The sequence below is a fragment of the Phalacrocorax aristotelis genome, chromosome 5 (assembly GCF_949628215.1).
Source record: "Phalacrocorax aristotelis chromosome 5, bGulAri2.1, whole genome shotgun sequence".
NCBI classification, from domain to species: Eukaryota; Metazoa; Chordata; class Aves; order Suliformes; family Phalacrocoracidae; genus Phalacrocorax; species Phalacrocorax aristotelis.
Window position 1 is genome coordinate 52640911 of NC_134280.1, and position 16116 is coordinate 52657026.

At 42.6% G+C, this 16116-nt stretch overlaps 1 protein-coding gene across 9 annotated transcripts in view; it reads left to right on the top strand.

Annotated features, from left to right (window-relative positions):
- Positions 1-16116, top strand: part of BRSK2 (BR serine/threonine kinase 2) — a 333681-nt gene that overhangs the window by 221185 nt on the left and 96380 nt on the right. For all 9 annotated transcript variants that reach the window (XM_075094536.1, XM_075094537.1, XM_075094538.1 and 6 more), the window contains exon 3: positions 4799-4884. In XM_075094536.1, coding sequence (XP_074950637.1) covers positions 4799-4884 — 86 coding nt within the window. The remainder of the gene's footprint in view (positions 1-4798; positions 4885-16116) is intronic.

Genomic DNA, 16116 nt, shown 5'->3' on the forward strand with positions numbered 1-16116 from the left:
ATTTACTTTCTGCTTTCTGTGCTCTTATCATGGAAATGCAAATTACGGCACAGCAGGCCAGACACTGGAGAAAGTAGGCACTTTGGTACAAGATTTCCAGCCTGAGTTCCAGCCTGAGGAGTTAGATGAGCATCCAAATCTCTACATCCTTTGAAGTTCATCCTGAGTCTAAATAATTCTCAACTCAGAGAAAGTTCATGTCCAGATTCAGTTGCTAATAACTGAGGGGCAGCCATGAGTTCTGAAAAGTATTCATTAATTACTTCACAGCAAAGCAGAGTCAACATTAGAGAGCTTGATTTTCACACGAAAACCTACCATCCCTGCCCCCTCACCAACATTTTGCTCTGAGTAGGAAAAACAGCATAACATATGTGCAGCCTGCAGGGCTTTATTGCCCCTTGCCACTACTGCAGCTCCAGACTTCCTTCTCAGGCCAGTGCTTTGAGCAATATGGGAGCCACTGATGTCAATAGAGAGCGAGCTTTGTGGTGTGCTGCTGGTGAACTTCAAAGCATCCATGGGAAAAATGTCATCTGCTGTCCTCCAGCTTTTTGGGCACAGGTGTTCTTTGAGAAACACTGCTATTAATGACCATTGCATAGTGCCTGCACAGATTTGGTAGATAAAATACAGCCTGGTAATATGAGACAGCTGTCCATTTAATTTTTCAAGTTTCATTTTTCAGTGACCCAACTGTTATTGAGCAAATGAATAAAAGAGGAAAGGACACTTTCTTCATCACTGAGACAAACCTTCAGGCTCCCTCAACCTGCCCTCCTTGCCTTCTAGGTGAATTAGCACCCCGTGTGTCTGTGAGTTGGAAGGCGAGAGAGCAGAATGCTTGTCGGCAGCGAAGACGGTGCCAACAAGATGGGCTTAAACCAGAGAGATGTGATTTCCTCTGGGGGAGAAGGAGGTTGAAGTAGAGATGGAGGAGGGTGAACCAGAGTTTTGCATTATTCCTCTAAGGGTGGTGTTGTCCCTGTGTTGTACTTTGTCATTAGCTGAATTACTGGAGCATCCTGTCAAATCAGCCTCCTGCATAGATTTTTAAAACCTCTAATTGGCACCTGCAAGGTTCCAAGTAGTGATGTGTCTCCATTTGCCCTGCACAGCCTTTTGCAGATCTTTGCCCCAGCTCCAAGGTACTGGAGTGCTACACAGTCAGTAACCTACTGTGGTATGAGGTTCCCAGGCTGTAGCTGGGACCCTGTGATGTGGCCTGGCACTTGTGTGACAGAGAAAGCTTCACTTTTTTCCTTTCTCTTTTAACTATTATGCAAATGTTTCTCCATGTTTCCTGTTTATCACAGACTCTGAGCCTCCCTAGACAGGCTATTCTGAGCTTGGCCTGCTTTCTGATAATTGCATCTGCATTAAAGCGAACACCCCTGCAGGGTTTCTCCATTCCCTTGTCCTTGCCAGTTCTGAGCTGGACAGCTCTCCATAGCTTGCAAGCACAGGGATGCGCAAAAAAAAAGGCATGCCAAAGGGCTGGCGGAGCTCTGGGGAAGAAAGCAAAGCTGTGTGCTATTTCAGGCCTCTTGTATCTAAACTTACTGGCAAAATAACTCTCCTTTGCTAATGGCATGGTGGCTGCTAGGTCCTCCTGAGCCATGCGTAATAAAATCACTATTGAGCTCTACAGTCTGTTTCCAACCTTTATCAATTACTGGCCTCTCTGTGGGGTTATAAAAAATGAACAGAATCCAAGAGAGTCACCCATTAGTAATGACTGCAGTAGTAATTTTGAGAAGGTGGTCTGTTGCACGTTTTTGTGAACTGTTGTTTTTTTCTTTGGAAGGGAAAAGAGGCAGGACACCACTGTAAGATTTTTGAGGATGATCTTTATCAGATTGGTGTTTAGAGAGCTGGGAATCTTGAAATAATACAGCCATTAGTGTCTCACTCCTCTACACTGGGACAAGGCCTGGACTACGATAAGTACAGTAACGGCACTTGATCTTCATAAAGCCCCTTTTCAGTGAAGAATTATACACAGTCTTACTGAGATGAGTAGATTAATTTTGTCCTTGGTTTGCAGCTAGAATAGGTAGCAGACTGTGGAAAGCTGCCTGCTGCCTGCACTGGAGTGGTGCAACACACCACTGAACTGAATGCATTCTAGTGAAAAGCTGCCAGGCACATCGAGCTGGATGCTTTCTGCATACCTGGGATTGAAATCAAGACTTCTGAAACTGTATTTTCTCTCAGGATTTAGTTCCCAGGAAGTTAAAAATATGCACAGAACTTTCCACGTTCACACACTTAAAATGGTGAAAGTAAAGTAACTCAGGTTATTTCTTTTCAGTCGGTTCCTGGCATAAATCTGTAGTTAGTAAGTAGATATTTGCTTTCTGGTCTGATTTTCTTGTATGGAACATAGATCACACAGTGCCATAAGTGAATCCCTTCCTCCAAACACTGCCTCTTCTCATGCTTTAGGACAGTAACCAAGCAGGACCGTGACTGGATGCTGCCATCCATCACTCACTTGGTCTGAACACACATTGCTGTTGCACCCATTAAGATGTTTTCCAGAATTGAATCTCCAGTGCAGTTAGACAGCCCATCTGCAGGGAATTTCATCTTTAACAGGCAGGATATCCCCCAGGAGGGAGAACAGGGTTGAATGATCCCTGCCGTAGCTACTGCAAGGATCACATTCCCCATGAAATACCTAGTCTTCCCATCCAAAGGGAACTTTGTTGGAGTTCCAGTTTCTGAGCAGCTGAGGTACAGAGTGCTGATGGTGAACCTCAGTACTATTGGGACAGTGTTATGGAACTGAGTGCTTATTCTGTTTTGGTTTTCCTCGTTCTTGAAGCAAATCCAACTTTATCAATTATAGGGCTGAACAAGCCCTCTGCAAATATCAGTGCATATCTTGTAAGAGAAAAGAGTAACATGTCTTTTTGAAGAGGAGACAAAAATGGAATAATCTAACTCTCCCTGGGTTTTTGGTGGAATAGGTATAGAGTTGAAATCTACCCAGCTTCCATTTCCTATTTGTATAAGTGGCTTTTCATCTAAGTGCTGGTCATGAGTAAGTTGCGCCTGTGGAGCTGTCACCATCAAGTACTGTGTATCACTGAATTCATAGCCGTTCTCGCAGTGCTGAACTGCATACATACATGTTTACATGCATGCACGTGTACACACATAATTCCATTAGAGCTTCCTGATACACTTTTCTCTTCCTCACTTCTCTGAACCAGCAATTTCCAGAGATCCCAAGTGTGGAAATTATCTCTGAGATGACTTTTGACACTGCAGAGAAGAATAAGTGTCTCTGAAAGACTAAAGTTGACACATTTACAAACACCCTTTTTTCTCCATCCTGATATGCGAGGGAGGCCAAAGGTGATGTGGTTCAAGAGTTGCTTTTGCTGTTTTTGTGCAGTGATGTAGAGGAAGAGAAATCTGGGGTGATAACCAACATGCTGGAAAATCCTCCTCTGTACAGTGCCAGAAAACTACCCCTTTTTAATTTCCTGCCAAGTATCTTACTGGCATTAAGGGAAAGTTGACTGTGTTCAGGCTTAGCAGAGGATGATATCTCAGGAAAGTAAAGGACATGAAGAACTAAAGGAATACTGGAGTAATTACTTGTCTGATCCCTGCAGGTGAGATGCTCAGGGATGGTTTTGAAGTTTGTTCATGTTTTGTTTCCTAGCATAGCAGCTCCGGGACAATCAGTGATTTGGAGGACTGGGAAAAAAACCTACCTAGTTTTCCTTGTTTGCTTCTTTAGGTCTTTTTCCTGCCTTTGTGGATTCCTGGAAATTTGTCATGCCCAGCTGTGCAATACTTAGACTGCATCTTGTTGCAGAATTTATTTCAGTAATCTACAGTCTCCACAGTGCTACATTAATTCCCCTCGAGTTAGCCTAGGTCAAATCAGAGCAGTTACACTGTGGCTTTGAGCAGCACAGAGCAATTTTGCTAGCAGCTGAGGAATTACACTGACTCCATCTCTAATGAATACCCTTAGTAAATTCAAGTTAAAAGCACCATGGCAGTCATGATGGGAGTTTTGGGTAAGAACAGGGTTTGCACTAATTACAGGAACTTAGTCACAACTTGTTAACTCTGTGTTGAAGACACGGCCTTAGAAATAGCCATGCTCGGACAGATTGGGAATTGAGAGAAAGCACAGTCTTACGCTTAAGACTCTGAGCTGCATCTCCAGTAATCGGGTTCAATTTCTATTTAATGCCTTTGTACTTCTTATGTCACTTATTACATTTTTTTTCCCTTTCTGTGCCTCAGTTCTTCGCCTATAAGATCAAATTGCTGTCTGTCTTCCATTCTTTGTCTCCCCTGCAAACACCCCAAGTTCTTCAGGATGAGGATTTCCTAATATTGTGTATGCAATACATAGTGCAGCATGACCGCACCTGTGCCTGTGGGAGGTCAGGAGAGCCCTAAGTGACATCTCAGAGTTTCTGTGCTTTGAGAATATGTCATTGGCTTTGGATTGTGAGGCAGGAACAGCCTTGAATGCTCATATAACTTCTGCAGCTAATTCCCTTTGCTAGATTTGGGACTTTTCTTTCAACCTTGAAATTTTGCTCATTTTCTGTTCTGCAGGGCAGGGAGTGCTGAGGCTGAATGAATTGATTTTTTCTTAAATTATATGAGTACTAAATGTGATACATTGTTATAAGTTGCCGTATCCTCTGCATAAAGAGAGGAGCAGAAAATGGATAAATGGGAAGAAAATGTGTGACAGTATCTAATGTATTCTAAGACCAAGCTTCTAATCCTCTCTATTTCTTTTTGTTTCTTCCAGGTGGAGCGGGAAATAGCCATCCTGAAGTTGATAGAACATCCCCACGTTTTAAAGCTGCATGATGTTTACGAAAATAAAAAATATTTGTAGGTATTACTGGCTTTTGCCAGGGAAAGGGGAAGAGAAGGAGGAAGGAAGGGAGGGAAATGAGGGTTTTGAAACTTGGTAACATTTCTGAAAGAATGGAGTAGAGTGTGTTTTCACCCTTTGCTGATGTCTGTGTGATATCTGGTACTTGGAGGAGGAAGGCACACTCCTTATTTCCTTGCCTTTTCTCGTTTTCTTCTCTATACTTATATGCTGTTTCTTTTCCTACTTAAAATGGAGGAGGGAGGACAAACCAACGTTTTCTATCAAACAGCAAAAGGGGAGGAAGGTTTGTACCTGTAAGATCTGGAACCATTTTGAATCAAAATTCTAACAGATTGTTACAGTCGGTAATTTGGATAACCTCATTTGCCTAATACTCTTCATTGAAATCCTCAACTGTCACTAAAAATACTTCAAATTTTTCCCATCAATAACAATTTTTGGTTTTAAGGGCTGCTGAAACCTCCTGATGGTTCTGCAGTAACAGTTAAGTAGCAAAGCTTTTTTTTTTTTAGATCATTGCCGTTGCCAGACAGGGATGTTGTCCACAGACAGTGATTTTAGTTTGACAGGGCACTAGATACATTGAATCTGTTGTCAAACAAAGAGACCACATTAATCTTGGCACAACAGGAAAAAAAAAAATCAATGTTCTCCAAATGGAAAAGGGCAACGCAGTAGGGAACTCAGTGTTATTTTCAGCTTTTTAACAGGTTATTGCAAGTAGAAGAGAGTGGTTAAAAAAAATTTAAACTATTTTTAAAAACCACCACCCACTGGTGACCTCTCCTTAATGTCACAGCACAAGAAGGGAATGACTGTTTAGCCAAAGAAAGTGTGTTGAATGGAGGTAACAATCCCTCATGGACTATGCAGCCAGTCTTGTTACTGGAGCAATGAATTCATATTCCAAGAAGTGAGGCCTCTGTGCCTAAGGGTTAGCTTAGTAGAGCAAGCAGTAATTTCTTTCGGATTCCCCATCCTCCTTTGGAGCAGAGCCTGCCATCCACGGTGAAATGCAATTGCCAGAGTGAGCTCGTGCCGGCACCGGGTGGAGGCTGGCTCAGATGTTCTCCGAGCTGCATGCCGAGCACTTTATTCTCAGTGGCGTAAATGATCATGGCTCCGTTAAGCAGAGTTTGTCTCAGCTGAGGACAGAGGCCCAGATCTAACGCAGCCTGCTCTACGTGCAGAAGGGTAGCAAAGGCAAATGATGCTTTACAGCCAATAAGTTCTCCTTTAATCCTGAAAAGAGAGGCACCATTTGTAAGAGTACACTTCTCTGTATTCTGGTTTAAAGGTGGGTAGGATGAAGCCCCAGACTTTCTTTTGGTTAAGAGAGACAGAATGTTCTTCACTGTGATCCTTGTTTGTTTGTATGTTGTGTAATCTTAGGTATTACACATAAACACACGTACACTTGCATATACAGCATACGGTGGATATGTTCCAGGTAGGTGTAGTGTACTTGAGCAGTGGAGACAATGTATGATTACACAAAGAAAGGCCATGATCATCACCTTGCGAGTGAGGGTATGGGTTACAGAGGCTCTGAAGCTTTCTTCATGCTCTGAACAGCTGTGAAGCCATCAGCTGAGCTGAGCTCTTCTTTACCCTGAAAGACTTGGGGCTATTTTGGTCCATGTGAAACATATCTAGTGCTCAGAGCAGTGGGGATGGTATTACATGAAGATTTCAAAAAAATGACTGCAGTCCTTGGCAGGAAAATATCTTCCTGCTGAAAATCGCCTTGAAAAGGGAAGCATCCCATATCTTTAAGTTATATCTGGATGTCCTGGCTTCTAAAAAGTGTTGGGCTCTAAAGCGTGTTTTGCCAGTGACTGTTTAGCCTTTAACAATCACTAAGTCGTCTTTGTGCTGTGTCTCCTCTGCCTGTAAGATTGAGCTGTCCGCATCTCCCCGCAGAGGCACTGAATCCCTCTGCTGAAAGACACTGACTCTGTGAAAGAGCCGATGACTGTTAATTATGTTTCAGTTATTATTAGTCAGTACTTTAAAGAGAGGGCACAATGCAGAGCTTATGCCAAGTCTCCGTGTTCAAAATTAGAAGCAGCCATGGCTTTGGGTAAATCTAAGAGGTGGAAGAGAGTGCCTGTGGAGGGGTGGAAGTGTTACAAGTGTGTGGGGGCTGAGAAGTGTGTATGCATGTACTTTCCCAAATAATAAGACACAGTGACCTTTAGTTCTCACCAGCATCAAAAAAGGGATTGCTCTCTGTCTGTGGCAGCACCTTTCCATCATGGATGCCATCTCAGCAGTAACGGTAGTGGCATGGTTTCAGAGGAGCTCGTGAATTATGGGTGATATTTCAGATGCCAGAGACTAATCACGATGCAGGGCTGGGGAGTATTTCCTTGATAAATGTTAATTTCACAAATCATGTTTGACTTTTGGTTTATGATTTAATTTGTGACAAGGGACTTCGGTTAAGCAGATTCCTAATGCGACCATGAATCAAATCCTTTTTCCACAGTTTATTTAACATTGAAAATTAGTTTTAAAAAATAATAATAAAAATCTGTTACCATATGTATGTTAGCCTAGCAGTCATTTTCTGTTTGTTTTGGTGTCTTTTCACCAGGAGGGTTGGAGATGGAGATGGCTATGAGCTCTAAGACTTCCAGCTCTTTATTCAGCATTTTGAGTTGTCTTATTTAGTAAGAGTGTGGACTACAGTTTTAGGTGCATAGGGGAAAGCACAGCTGCACTGTAGATCTCTGTATATGTGGTGATATACCACCTCACATATACATTATGATGGCTAAACTAGCAATATTACTGACAGTTGAATTATTTTGTATTTGTTGTATGATCACATGGCCTTCAAGCAAGATTGGGAGTCCACAGTAATTGGTAATTTATAAATAGCTATAGACAACCTATGCCTCCCTCTCTCCCATCATATGTTAATGGACAGAACAGCCAGGAAAGGGGGATCATCCTCCCATTTTAAAGATCAAGAACGAGTTAAAGTAACCTGGTATGGGGTAAGCCCAGAGTTGTTTAAGAACTTAAATTGCTGGTTTATAATGGTGAATGATCAGTGAGCTGTGAAAATTTGTGTGTCCCCCAGTTGTTTTGACTAACCAAGTTCAGACAGTCAGGAATTTTAGGGAAATATAAATAAACTAAGGGAATGAGCAAGGCAATAACAAAGCCATTAACAAAGTTTTGGTGTGTTCTGTAGTGCATATCAAAGGGGAAACACTCCTTTGGTCATATGGTTTCTCCATTGCAAATGAACTGTGTGAACCTGGGCGATGGTCCTCTTCTCCCTCTGCTATGACAGAAAAGGTCTTTCCTGAACTGGCCCCAGATAGAGTTTGTGTAGCAACCTGAGAGGAAGATGGGGTTTATACACTGTTAGCAGCACTACCACTGTGAATGAGCAGGAGGTTCTCATTAGCAGACTTGCTGAGGATTAAGTAAGAGGAAAGATGCAAAGCCCAGTCCTTCATGAGTGAAGTGATTGGCTCAGATTTTTTCTAGGAAGCAATCTTATGCTTTATTCTTAAATCTCTGGTACGTACATTTACTTAGTTTTATGCAGTAAGCTCAGCTTTCCTTTTGATCTTAGGAAAGCAATTGTCCCACTGTTGGAAGAACTGTTAGCACAGCAACCTAAGTGCCAACATATAGTCCACAGGAGATGGACGTTCCCTTTCCAAGGGGGATAAAGCTGACTGATACAGTTTTGCTGCAGAACTCCCAACAGGGGGGCATTACCCATTTGATCTCATTTGGTTAGCTATTTGTTTAAATTATTTGGGGTTTGGCAGGGAATGGAAATGGGGTAGAACAAACACATCCTAGGGCCACTCCATGCCCTTTTCTTTCAGATGTTTATACGAGTATTTCTCAATTCCCTTTCCATCAATGTCCATAGATATATCTGTAAATTTCTATTTATAGGTGCATACAGATATTTGTTTATATATGGTTAGGTTTATATTGATAAATTTTCAAATCTTCACCCTTAAGAATTCAAGTTTTCAATTTTTACGGGAGCATTTATTTTAAATCTCTATGTTGTCCAACTTGATCAGCTTTTTAAACAAGAATCTGTTTTAAGAGACGGAGTGGACATCAGACTATTATTCTCTGAAATGCACCGTGCGCTCAGCAGCTCTTTTTCCAAGCACAAGTCCCTTTCTTATCATTCAGCAGTACAGTGCTATCACTGGGCAAATGCCCAAGCCTCACTGCAATGTACACAACACACTGCCTCTTGATTTCAGGGGTGAAGGTGCTTCTCAATGAGCCATATAACAAAATTAAAATGTCCTCCTACTCATGCACAGCTCACATTTCTGGCTTAAACAAGATCAGCTGATGGCAGGACTCAGCGACTTACCACTCTGGTGATGTCTGCAGAGGCATACATGCTGCCAGTGGTCTCCTGCAGGGTTTTCCTGTAATTCTGTTTATTGTTGCTGAAAGCTAATTGTGAGGTGCCAGAGGAAGCAGGAAAGAGAAAAAAGGATTCTGCATGTTCTTCTCATGTGCTTCCCAGTAGGCAGACAGTCACGAGTGTGGTTGCGCAGGGCTCAGTTTTGGAGCTGGTCTTGTTTAATATCTTTATCAACGATTTGGATGAGAGGATTGAGTGCACCCTCAGTAAGTTTGCAGATGACACGAAGTTGGGCAGGAGTGTTGATCTGACTGAGGGTAGGAAGGCTCTACAGAGGAACCCAGACAGGCTGGATCAATTGGCCGGGGCCAATTGTATGAGGTTTAACAAGGCTAAGTTCTGGGTCCTGCACTTGCGTCACAACAACCCCATGCAATGCTACAGGCTTGGGGAAGAGTGACTGGAGAGCTGCCTGGCAGAGAACGTGGCGGTGTTGGTTGACAGCTGGCTGAACATGAGCCAGCAGTGTGCCCAGGTGGCCAAGAAGGCCAACAGCATCCTGGCTTGTATCAAGAATAGTGTGGCCAGCAGGAGCAGGGAAGTGATTGCGCCCCTGTACTCAGCATTGGTGAGGCCGCATCTCAAGTACTGTGTTCAGTTTTGGGCCCCTCACTACAATAAGGACATCGAGGTGCTGGAGCATGTCCAGAGAAGGGCAACGAAGCTGTTGAAGGGTCTGGAGAGCAAGTTGTGTGAGGAGAGGTTGAGGGAGCTGGGGTTGTTTAGTCTGGAGAAGAGGAGGCTGAGGGGAGACCCTATCGCTCTCTACAATTACCTGAAAGAAGGTTGTAGCAAGGTGAGTGTTGGTCTCTTCTCCCAAGTTACTAGCAATAGAATGAGAGGAAATGGCTTCAAGCTGTGTCAGGGGAGGTTTAGATTGGATATTAGGAAAAATTTCTTTACTGAAAGAGTGGTCAGGCATTGGAACAGGCTGCCCAGGGAGGTGGTGGAGTCACCATCTCTGGAGGTATTTAAAAGACATGTAGACACAGCACTTCAGGGCATGGTTTAGGAGACATGGTAGTGTTGCACTGACGGTTGGACTTGATGATCCTAGAGGTCTATTGCAACCTTAATGATTCTATGATTCTCTTACTAGTAGCCCAGGGCTTCTACATTCGATCCATCTGTGGGGAAACCTGTCTAAAGACAGAAGGAGGGTTCAGAAAGTTGGAGTGGCTCCAAGGGCTCAGTGCTGCAAATTAATTTTGTGGTATGTATGCTTCTTGGTAGTGTGGTTGTGGGATGTCAGATGCTGTGGATACAGGAAAAGAAAATAGAACAGGATTGGAACAAAAAATTATGTTCCACCTGTGTGTTGATTAGAATTAAGAGAAATATTCATAACCAGCTACTTTGAACCCCTTTCGTCTGCTGTTGACTTGTTTTAGTAGTCATGAATTGCAGGTGCATGTAACCAAAGGAAAGCCAGTCAGCTGTAGGATTGGAGCCAGCGCACGTGAGGTTTTGAGTCAAGGATGGGCCTGGAGGTGAGGAGCTGGCTAGAGGCCAGGGGAAGGGGAGGGGGTGCTGCAGGAGGGATACCAGCCTGGCACAAAGCAGGGCTTGCACAGAGGTGGTGGTGATGATTAATAGTACACTTGGTGCAACAGGGTCTTAATAAGCTCTACCCAAAAGCCTGACTGTTATCTTCTGCTCGCTGCTGGACATGTGTGCTTGCATACCATCTGGGCCATGATGCTGGGCTTGGGAGAAAACAGACCCATAGTGGAGCAATTCTGTGACGTCAGCAAAGGTCAAAGGGAGATGTAGCTCCAGAGCCACCATATATTTACATGCCTAACTTCTGTTTTGAGCTTTGATAGGCATCATTGTGTGTGTATGGGCCCTAGCTATTGAAGGAAAGGCCACTTAGCTCTGAAGAATAAAACCCGAAAATACATGGTCACTAGCAGAATTGCAGCAGTGCACCGATGGGTGTTGTCTCAGCTCTGCCCCTCCTGTGCTGAGCATCCCTCTGGCTGGATCCATGCCATATTGTGTGCCCAGATAGGATGGATGCTGCAGTGCCTTGGCCTGCGTGACAGCACACCATGAAGGCACTGCTCAAAACACCTTTCACCCCCAATAAATCAAAGAGCGCAACAGCGTAATCTCCTACTTCCTTACTTTTCCCCAAAAGCCCCAACCTGTTCATGTCCAAACATAATGGGCAATCAAATACAATCTCCATTCAAACAAGCAGACTGGAGTTAAAATTGTCATTTGGAAAAAAAAATCTAACACACGCACATTTTCTTGCAGGCGAGGAAAAAAGTTAAAACAAAAAAAAATAGAGTTCCTGGCCTGGTGCCAAATTAGGGTTTAAAAATTCATGCCCACCATAAGAATTTCTATAACTTCTGAATAATTTATAGGCTGCACCAATAACAAGGGGTTTAATATCTGATAGACGTTATTTAATCTATAGGAAACAGTGCAGTGAAAAAGCTGTCAAAGAGCTACATGTCAGTCTGGGCTGGGCAGCTTTTAACCTCTTCCCTGCTACACTTACACATAGATATGTATGAAGGGATGTTTTGCAAGTAGGGTGGTAGCGTGGAAGAGGAATCACCAGGACTTTTTTATTCTAGAGGCTTTTCTTCAGCTGTCTGCTGTTCCAGACAGATCCCTTGCTGATTCACCAGAGCTTTGAAATGTAATGAGTTTTCTAGCTCTTAGCTGAACTGGTCAAAAGGAGTTGTTAGTTGCTCGTGAATAATCTGCCAGGGATTGTGGGGTACTTTGAGATGGCTGAGAGTTCATCAAGACTGGTGGCAGTGTCTAGCACATGCCATTTGTGATGCAGTCTTTTCTGTTTGTGTTTGATTCTGTGGCCAAACTGCAAGAGGTTTTTACAGATGTGGGCATTAATAAATGTAGGGAGAGAAAAGAACTAAAGATGTATCTATCTTTATAAAGGAGATTCCTCCCTGACTTGTATCCCTGGCCTCGGTAATTGCTTAGACATCTGCATCGCTAGTAAGTGTCTTGATCCGTGCCATGTTCCTCAGTTTTAGGATTATGCTCATGATTTTCATATAATAATCAATGATTAAGTGATAAAACACAGTAGTTGAGCTTCTCAGCAGGTGAGTCATTTCACGAAATGTCTTACCCATAGGCATCACAAAACAGTAAACTCTTGAGCACAGAGGAGGCAAGCAGGAACTCTTCTGATTTTTCTTGTCTTTGTGTGTGTATCTTTCTATATAACTGCATCTGGGTTTTGCGTCTTGCTGGAGTGCGCACCTGAAGTTGTGCATCGTGCATCTTAAATGCTAGCCAGTGCCACATGAGTATTCAGTCTAACTTCTGGCACAATAAAAGTCCTAGAACATCACCCAGTGGCATGTTAGAGATTAAAACTAACATCTTTATTTTTTATGAGTGTCTAAATTTTGCAAGGTTTTTTTGTGTGTTTTGGGGCAAAAGTCACAGCTTTTTTTTTTTTTTTTTTTTAAACTTCTGGTAGTGGCATCATAAATCCTCACAGCCCTGTCAGGAAGTTAATGTGGTTGGATACAGCCAAAATATATGGTGATTATAGACAAAATTATTGTTGTTGATCATCAAATGTTTATTGATCATTCCCAGGGGAAAATGGACCATCCTCTGTGTTTATAGGAGTCCTACTGACATGCAGGATTTGGAAAAGACTAAAATGATTTGAAGGATGCAGGAATGATGTCGAACTGGTCTACTGACACATCTTGTGATTCCCAAATACAGGCAATTTGGGGTAATGAGGAGGGGAGGTACAGTGCTTTTTTGTTAGATTTCCAGTCTGAGCTACTGAACGAGCCACAGTCAACCAGGGGGAGGCTACTGTGAGTTAGAGAGCTCTGGAGTCTCTGCTAGTTCCTGGAATAGCCAGAATCTGAGGGGCACAAGGGCAGTTTAAAACCACATTTCTCCACATTCATCTTGGATATTCCATCTCTCATAGGCAGAAACCACCTCTCCTTTGCTCTATTGTTTAGTTTTCATTATTACTTCTTTAATGTTTTGATTCCTGAAAGAGTAAATGAAATGAACCGAAAAGAAGGAAAGAGCGTAGGATTATTCTAAGCTTGCTTTTACTAGCTGCATGCTGAAATGATATGTAGTGGGTCATTTGAGGTTAGGAACTTGTAGCTTTTATTGGGGATGAGTTGATGATGGGATGCAGGTGGAAAAATGACAAAGGGAATAGATAGAATGCTGCTGCATGCAATCTCTCTGCTCCTCTCCAATAGATGAAGTTATTTTGTATTAAGCATTCAGCTTCTTTGTCTTTAAAGACCAAAGTCTTGTCCCCTTCAAGCTCTGAAACTCAACCAGAGATTTTCTTTTTATGACTTGGCTTGTAGCAGGAACATGAGATATCTTGCAAGACATGGACCTTGGTGTCTCTATGAAAGCAAGCTGTGGCCTGTGAAAATTTCTGCAACCTCTTAAAGAATATATCTAGTGAGGAAAACAAGTAATCGAGAATTTATTTTTAACACCACATGCACTGGGCTTTATATTGAGTTGCAGAAGCCTGATGTTTACTTACTTTTCCAGCAAGCAGAGAGGAAATTGGTGGTGGGGACAGCATGGAGTAGAAGGCACAAGGGAAGGGACCATAGGTGCTAATCCCAGCTCTGATACTGGGTGACTACAACCCTAGGCAAGTCACTTTGCTTCGCAGTTCCCTATCAGTAAGGAACAGGAGGTTAATACTTGTAATGCTTCTCTCACGTGAAATGCAAGGATTAGAGGAGCATCCGAGATGTGAGAGCTAAGTGCTCTTACAGAGTCTTTTGTCCTAATACAGCTCCTTTCTGTATTATCACAGCAGGTAGTGTGCCTGCTGCCAGCCAGAGGCTGGGTCTTTCCTTTCCTTGAACCTCCTTGCAATGGCTATTACCGGGCAGGGTTTCCTGCATTTTTACAGTGGAAAGACTGATGCTGTCAGTCTTACATAGACAGGATTTTGAAAAAAGCTTCATTCACCGGTAAGTTACTTTTCATCTCCAAGTGTAATAGGAGACTAGTTCTGGTTAATGTTCTGGGATTTTTGGAATTTGCTTGCTTGCTTAGAATAAATGTAAAAGTAGTATTATAGAGAGTACTATAGTCATGTCTGGGAAAGATAAAAGGGAAGGGGGAACTCAGGAAAATACTTCTTAGCATTTCTCTTCCCTACAGGCTATGTGTTATTTACCGCCTAGATCCTCCAGGAGCTCGGATTGGCATACATCCAATCCTATAGCACTTTGCTAAAGTAAAGGATTTTAGATGCTGATATGGGGTCAGGAGATCTGGATTCGCTTCTGTGCCACAGATTCAGGAAGGATGTAGTGTCTGTATGCCTTATTTTCCAGCCTCTGGAATAATGATCTTTCTTTCCTTTGCTTTTTCTGTTTGGCTTTTCAGAGCGTGTGTTTTACGGAGGCACTCAGACACACTCACACATGCACAGATAGATGGATAGACATAGGTATATAGCATTTAGTGAGGATTGTGTAAGCCATGCAGTGATAGTTAGAACTGGTGCAACACTTGGAAATGTTTAAATGACTTTTGTTGGCCTGTTTGGAAAAATGTGTACTACTACTGTGCAATGTAATGCACCAGCAAAACATTGGCTTGCACAGAGATGGAGGCAGGTGCCTTTGTTTAATCGAAAATCGCCTAGTTGGGGGCTATCGTAAAAAAAACCCACATCATACTGGAGGGAATAGCGTTGGCAGGTGGCCAGCTACAAATCCGAACTCAGAGACCCTAGCTGCAACATAACCATGTAGTACTCATGGAATGATCCCTGCAGCATTTATTTCTTGCAGTTGACCACTGGGGAATGTGTCGTCCTTCTCAATCCTGTCACGTTGGGAGCTTTGACAGATCAGAATACATCGTCGCTGTGCTTCTCTGTGTCCCTTGACTTGTCATAGGCACAAATCTTTTTCAAATGTTCTCCCCTGTTCATTTCCATTATTATATCTGGTGCTTCTAGGTGGCAAGCAAAAATGAATAACCTTGTAAATGCTCCCTGTCTTTCAATTTGTTTTATTTTTCATACAACGTGTCAGTTCATTTTTGTTGAGTGTTTTTAATAAGATGAAGTTGATGAAAATAAATTGCTTTGCAGCTCCTGCTGTGGGTGACAGAAATGCTGGGTCTGTAATTTTCCAAAACTGTGCATTTGAAACTAGTGTGGAGGGAGTTCTGTATGCCTTTAACTGCAATCATCTTTGTAAAATACCTCCCAGGAAAAGAAAGCAACTAGCAATATGAATTTGGGGGGCAAGACACACTGCTGTATCTAGCTTTTGCTGGGCACAGTGAGAGAGCGAGCTGTCAAGGAGAATTTTAGGATTGATTCTGTGCCAGCCTTGGGCCTGCCATATGGGATAGTTAGCCAGATCTGTCTCTAGTATAAGAGGGAGAATGAATGATATAGCAAACACTCTTAGTAGGGTGTCTGTTAGCCAAGGTTTGGAAAGTGAAGACTGAGACCTGAAAATGTGGACACCCCAGTGACCATGGCTACTGCATATCAGCTTTCTTCTGAGCAGTTCAGTGTCTTGCTCAAAAAATGTAATGCAGATAAACGGTGATTTCTGTATTACCAAGGTGTACTCAGTAGACAGTCTGGTAACTACTCATCTCTTCTTGGAGAGAAGATAACCCACATATTCCAAACGTGATTTTCAAGTCAAGGTTTTTCTCTTTTTTTACTCATTCTAATGAATAAAAGGTCAGTATTACCATATTTCTTTTAACTGTTTCCATTTTTATAAAAATTGCAGAAAATACCATTTCAATT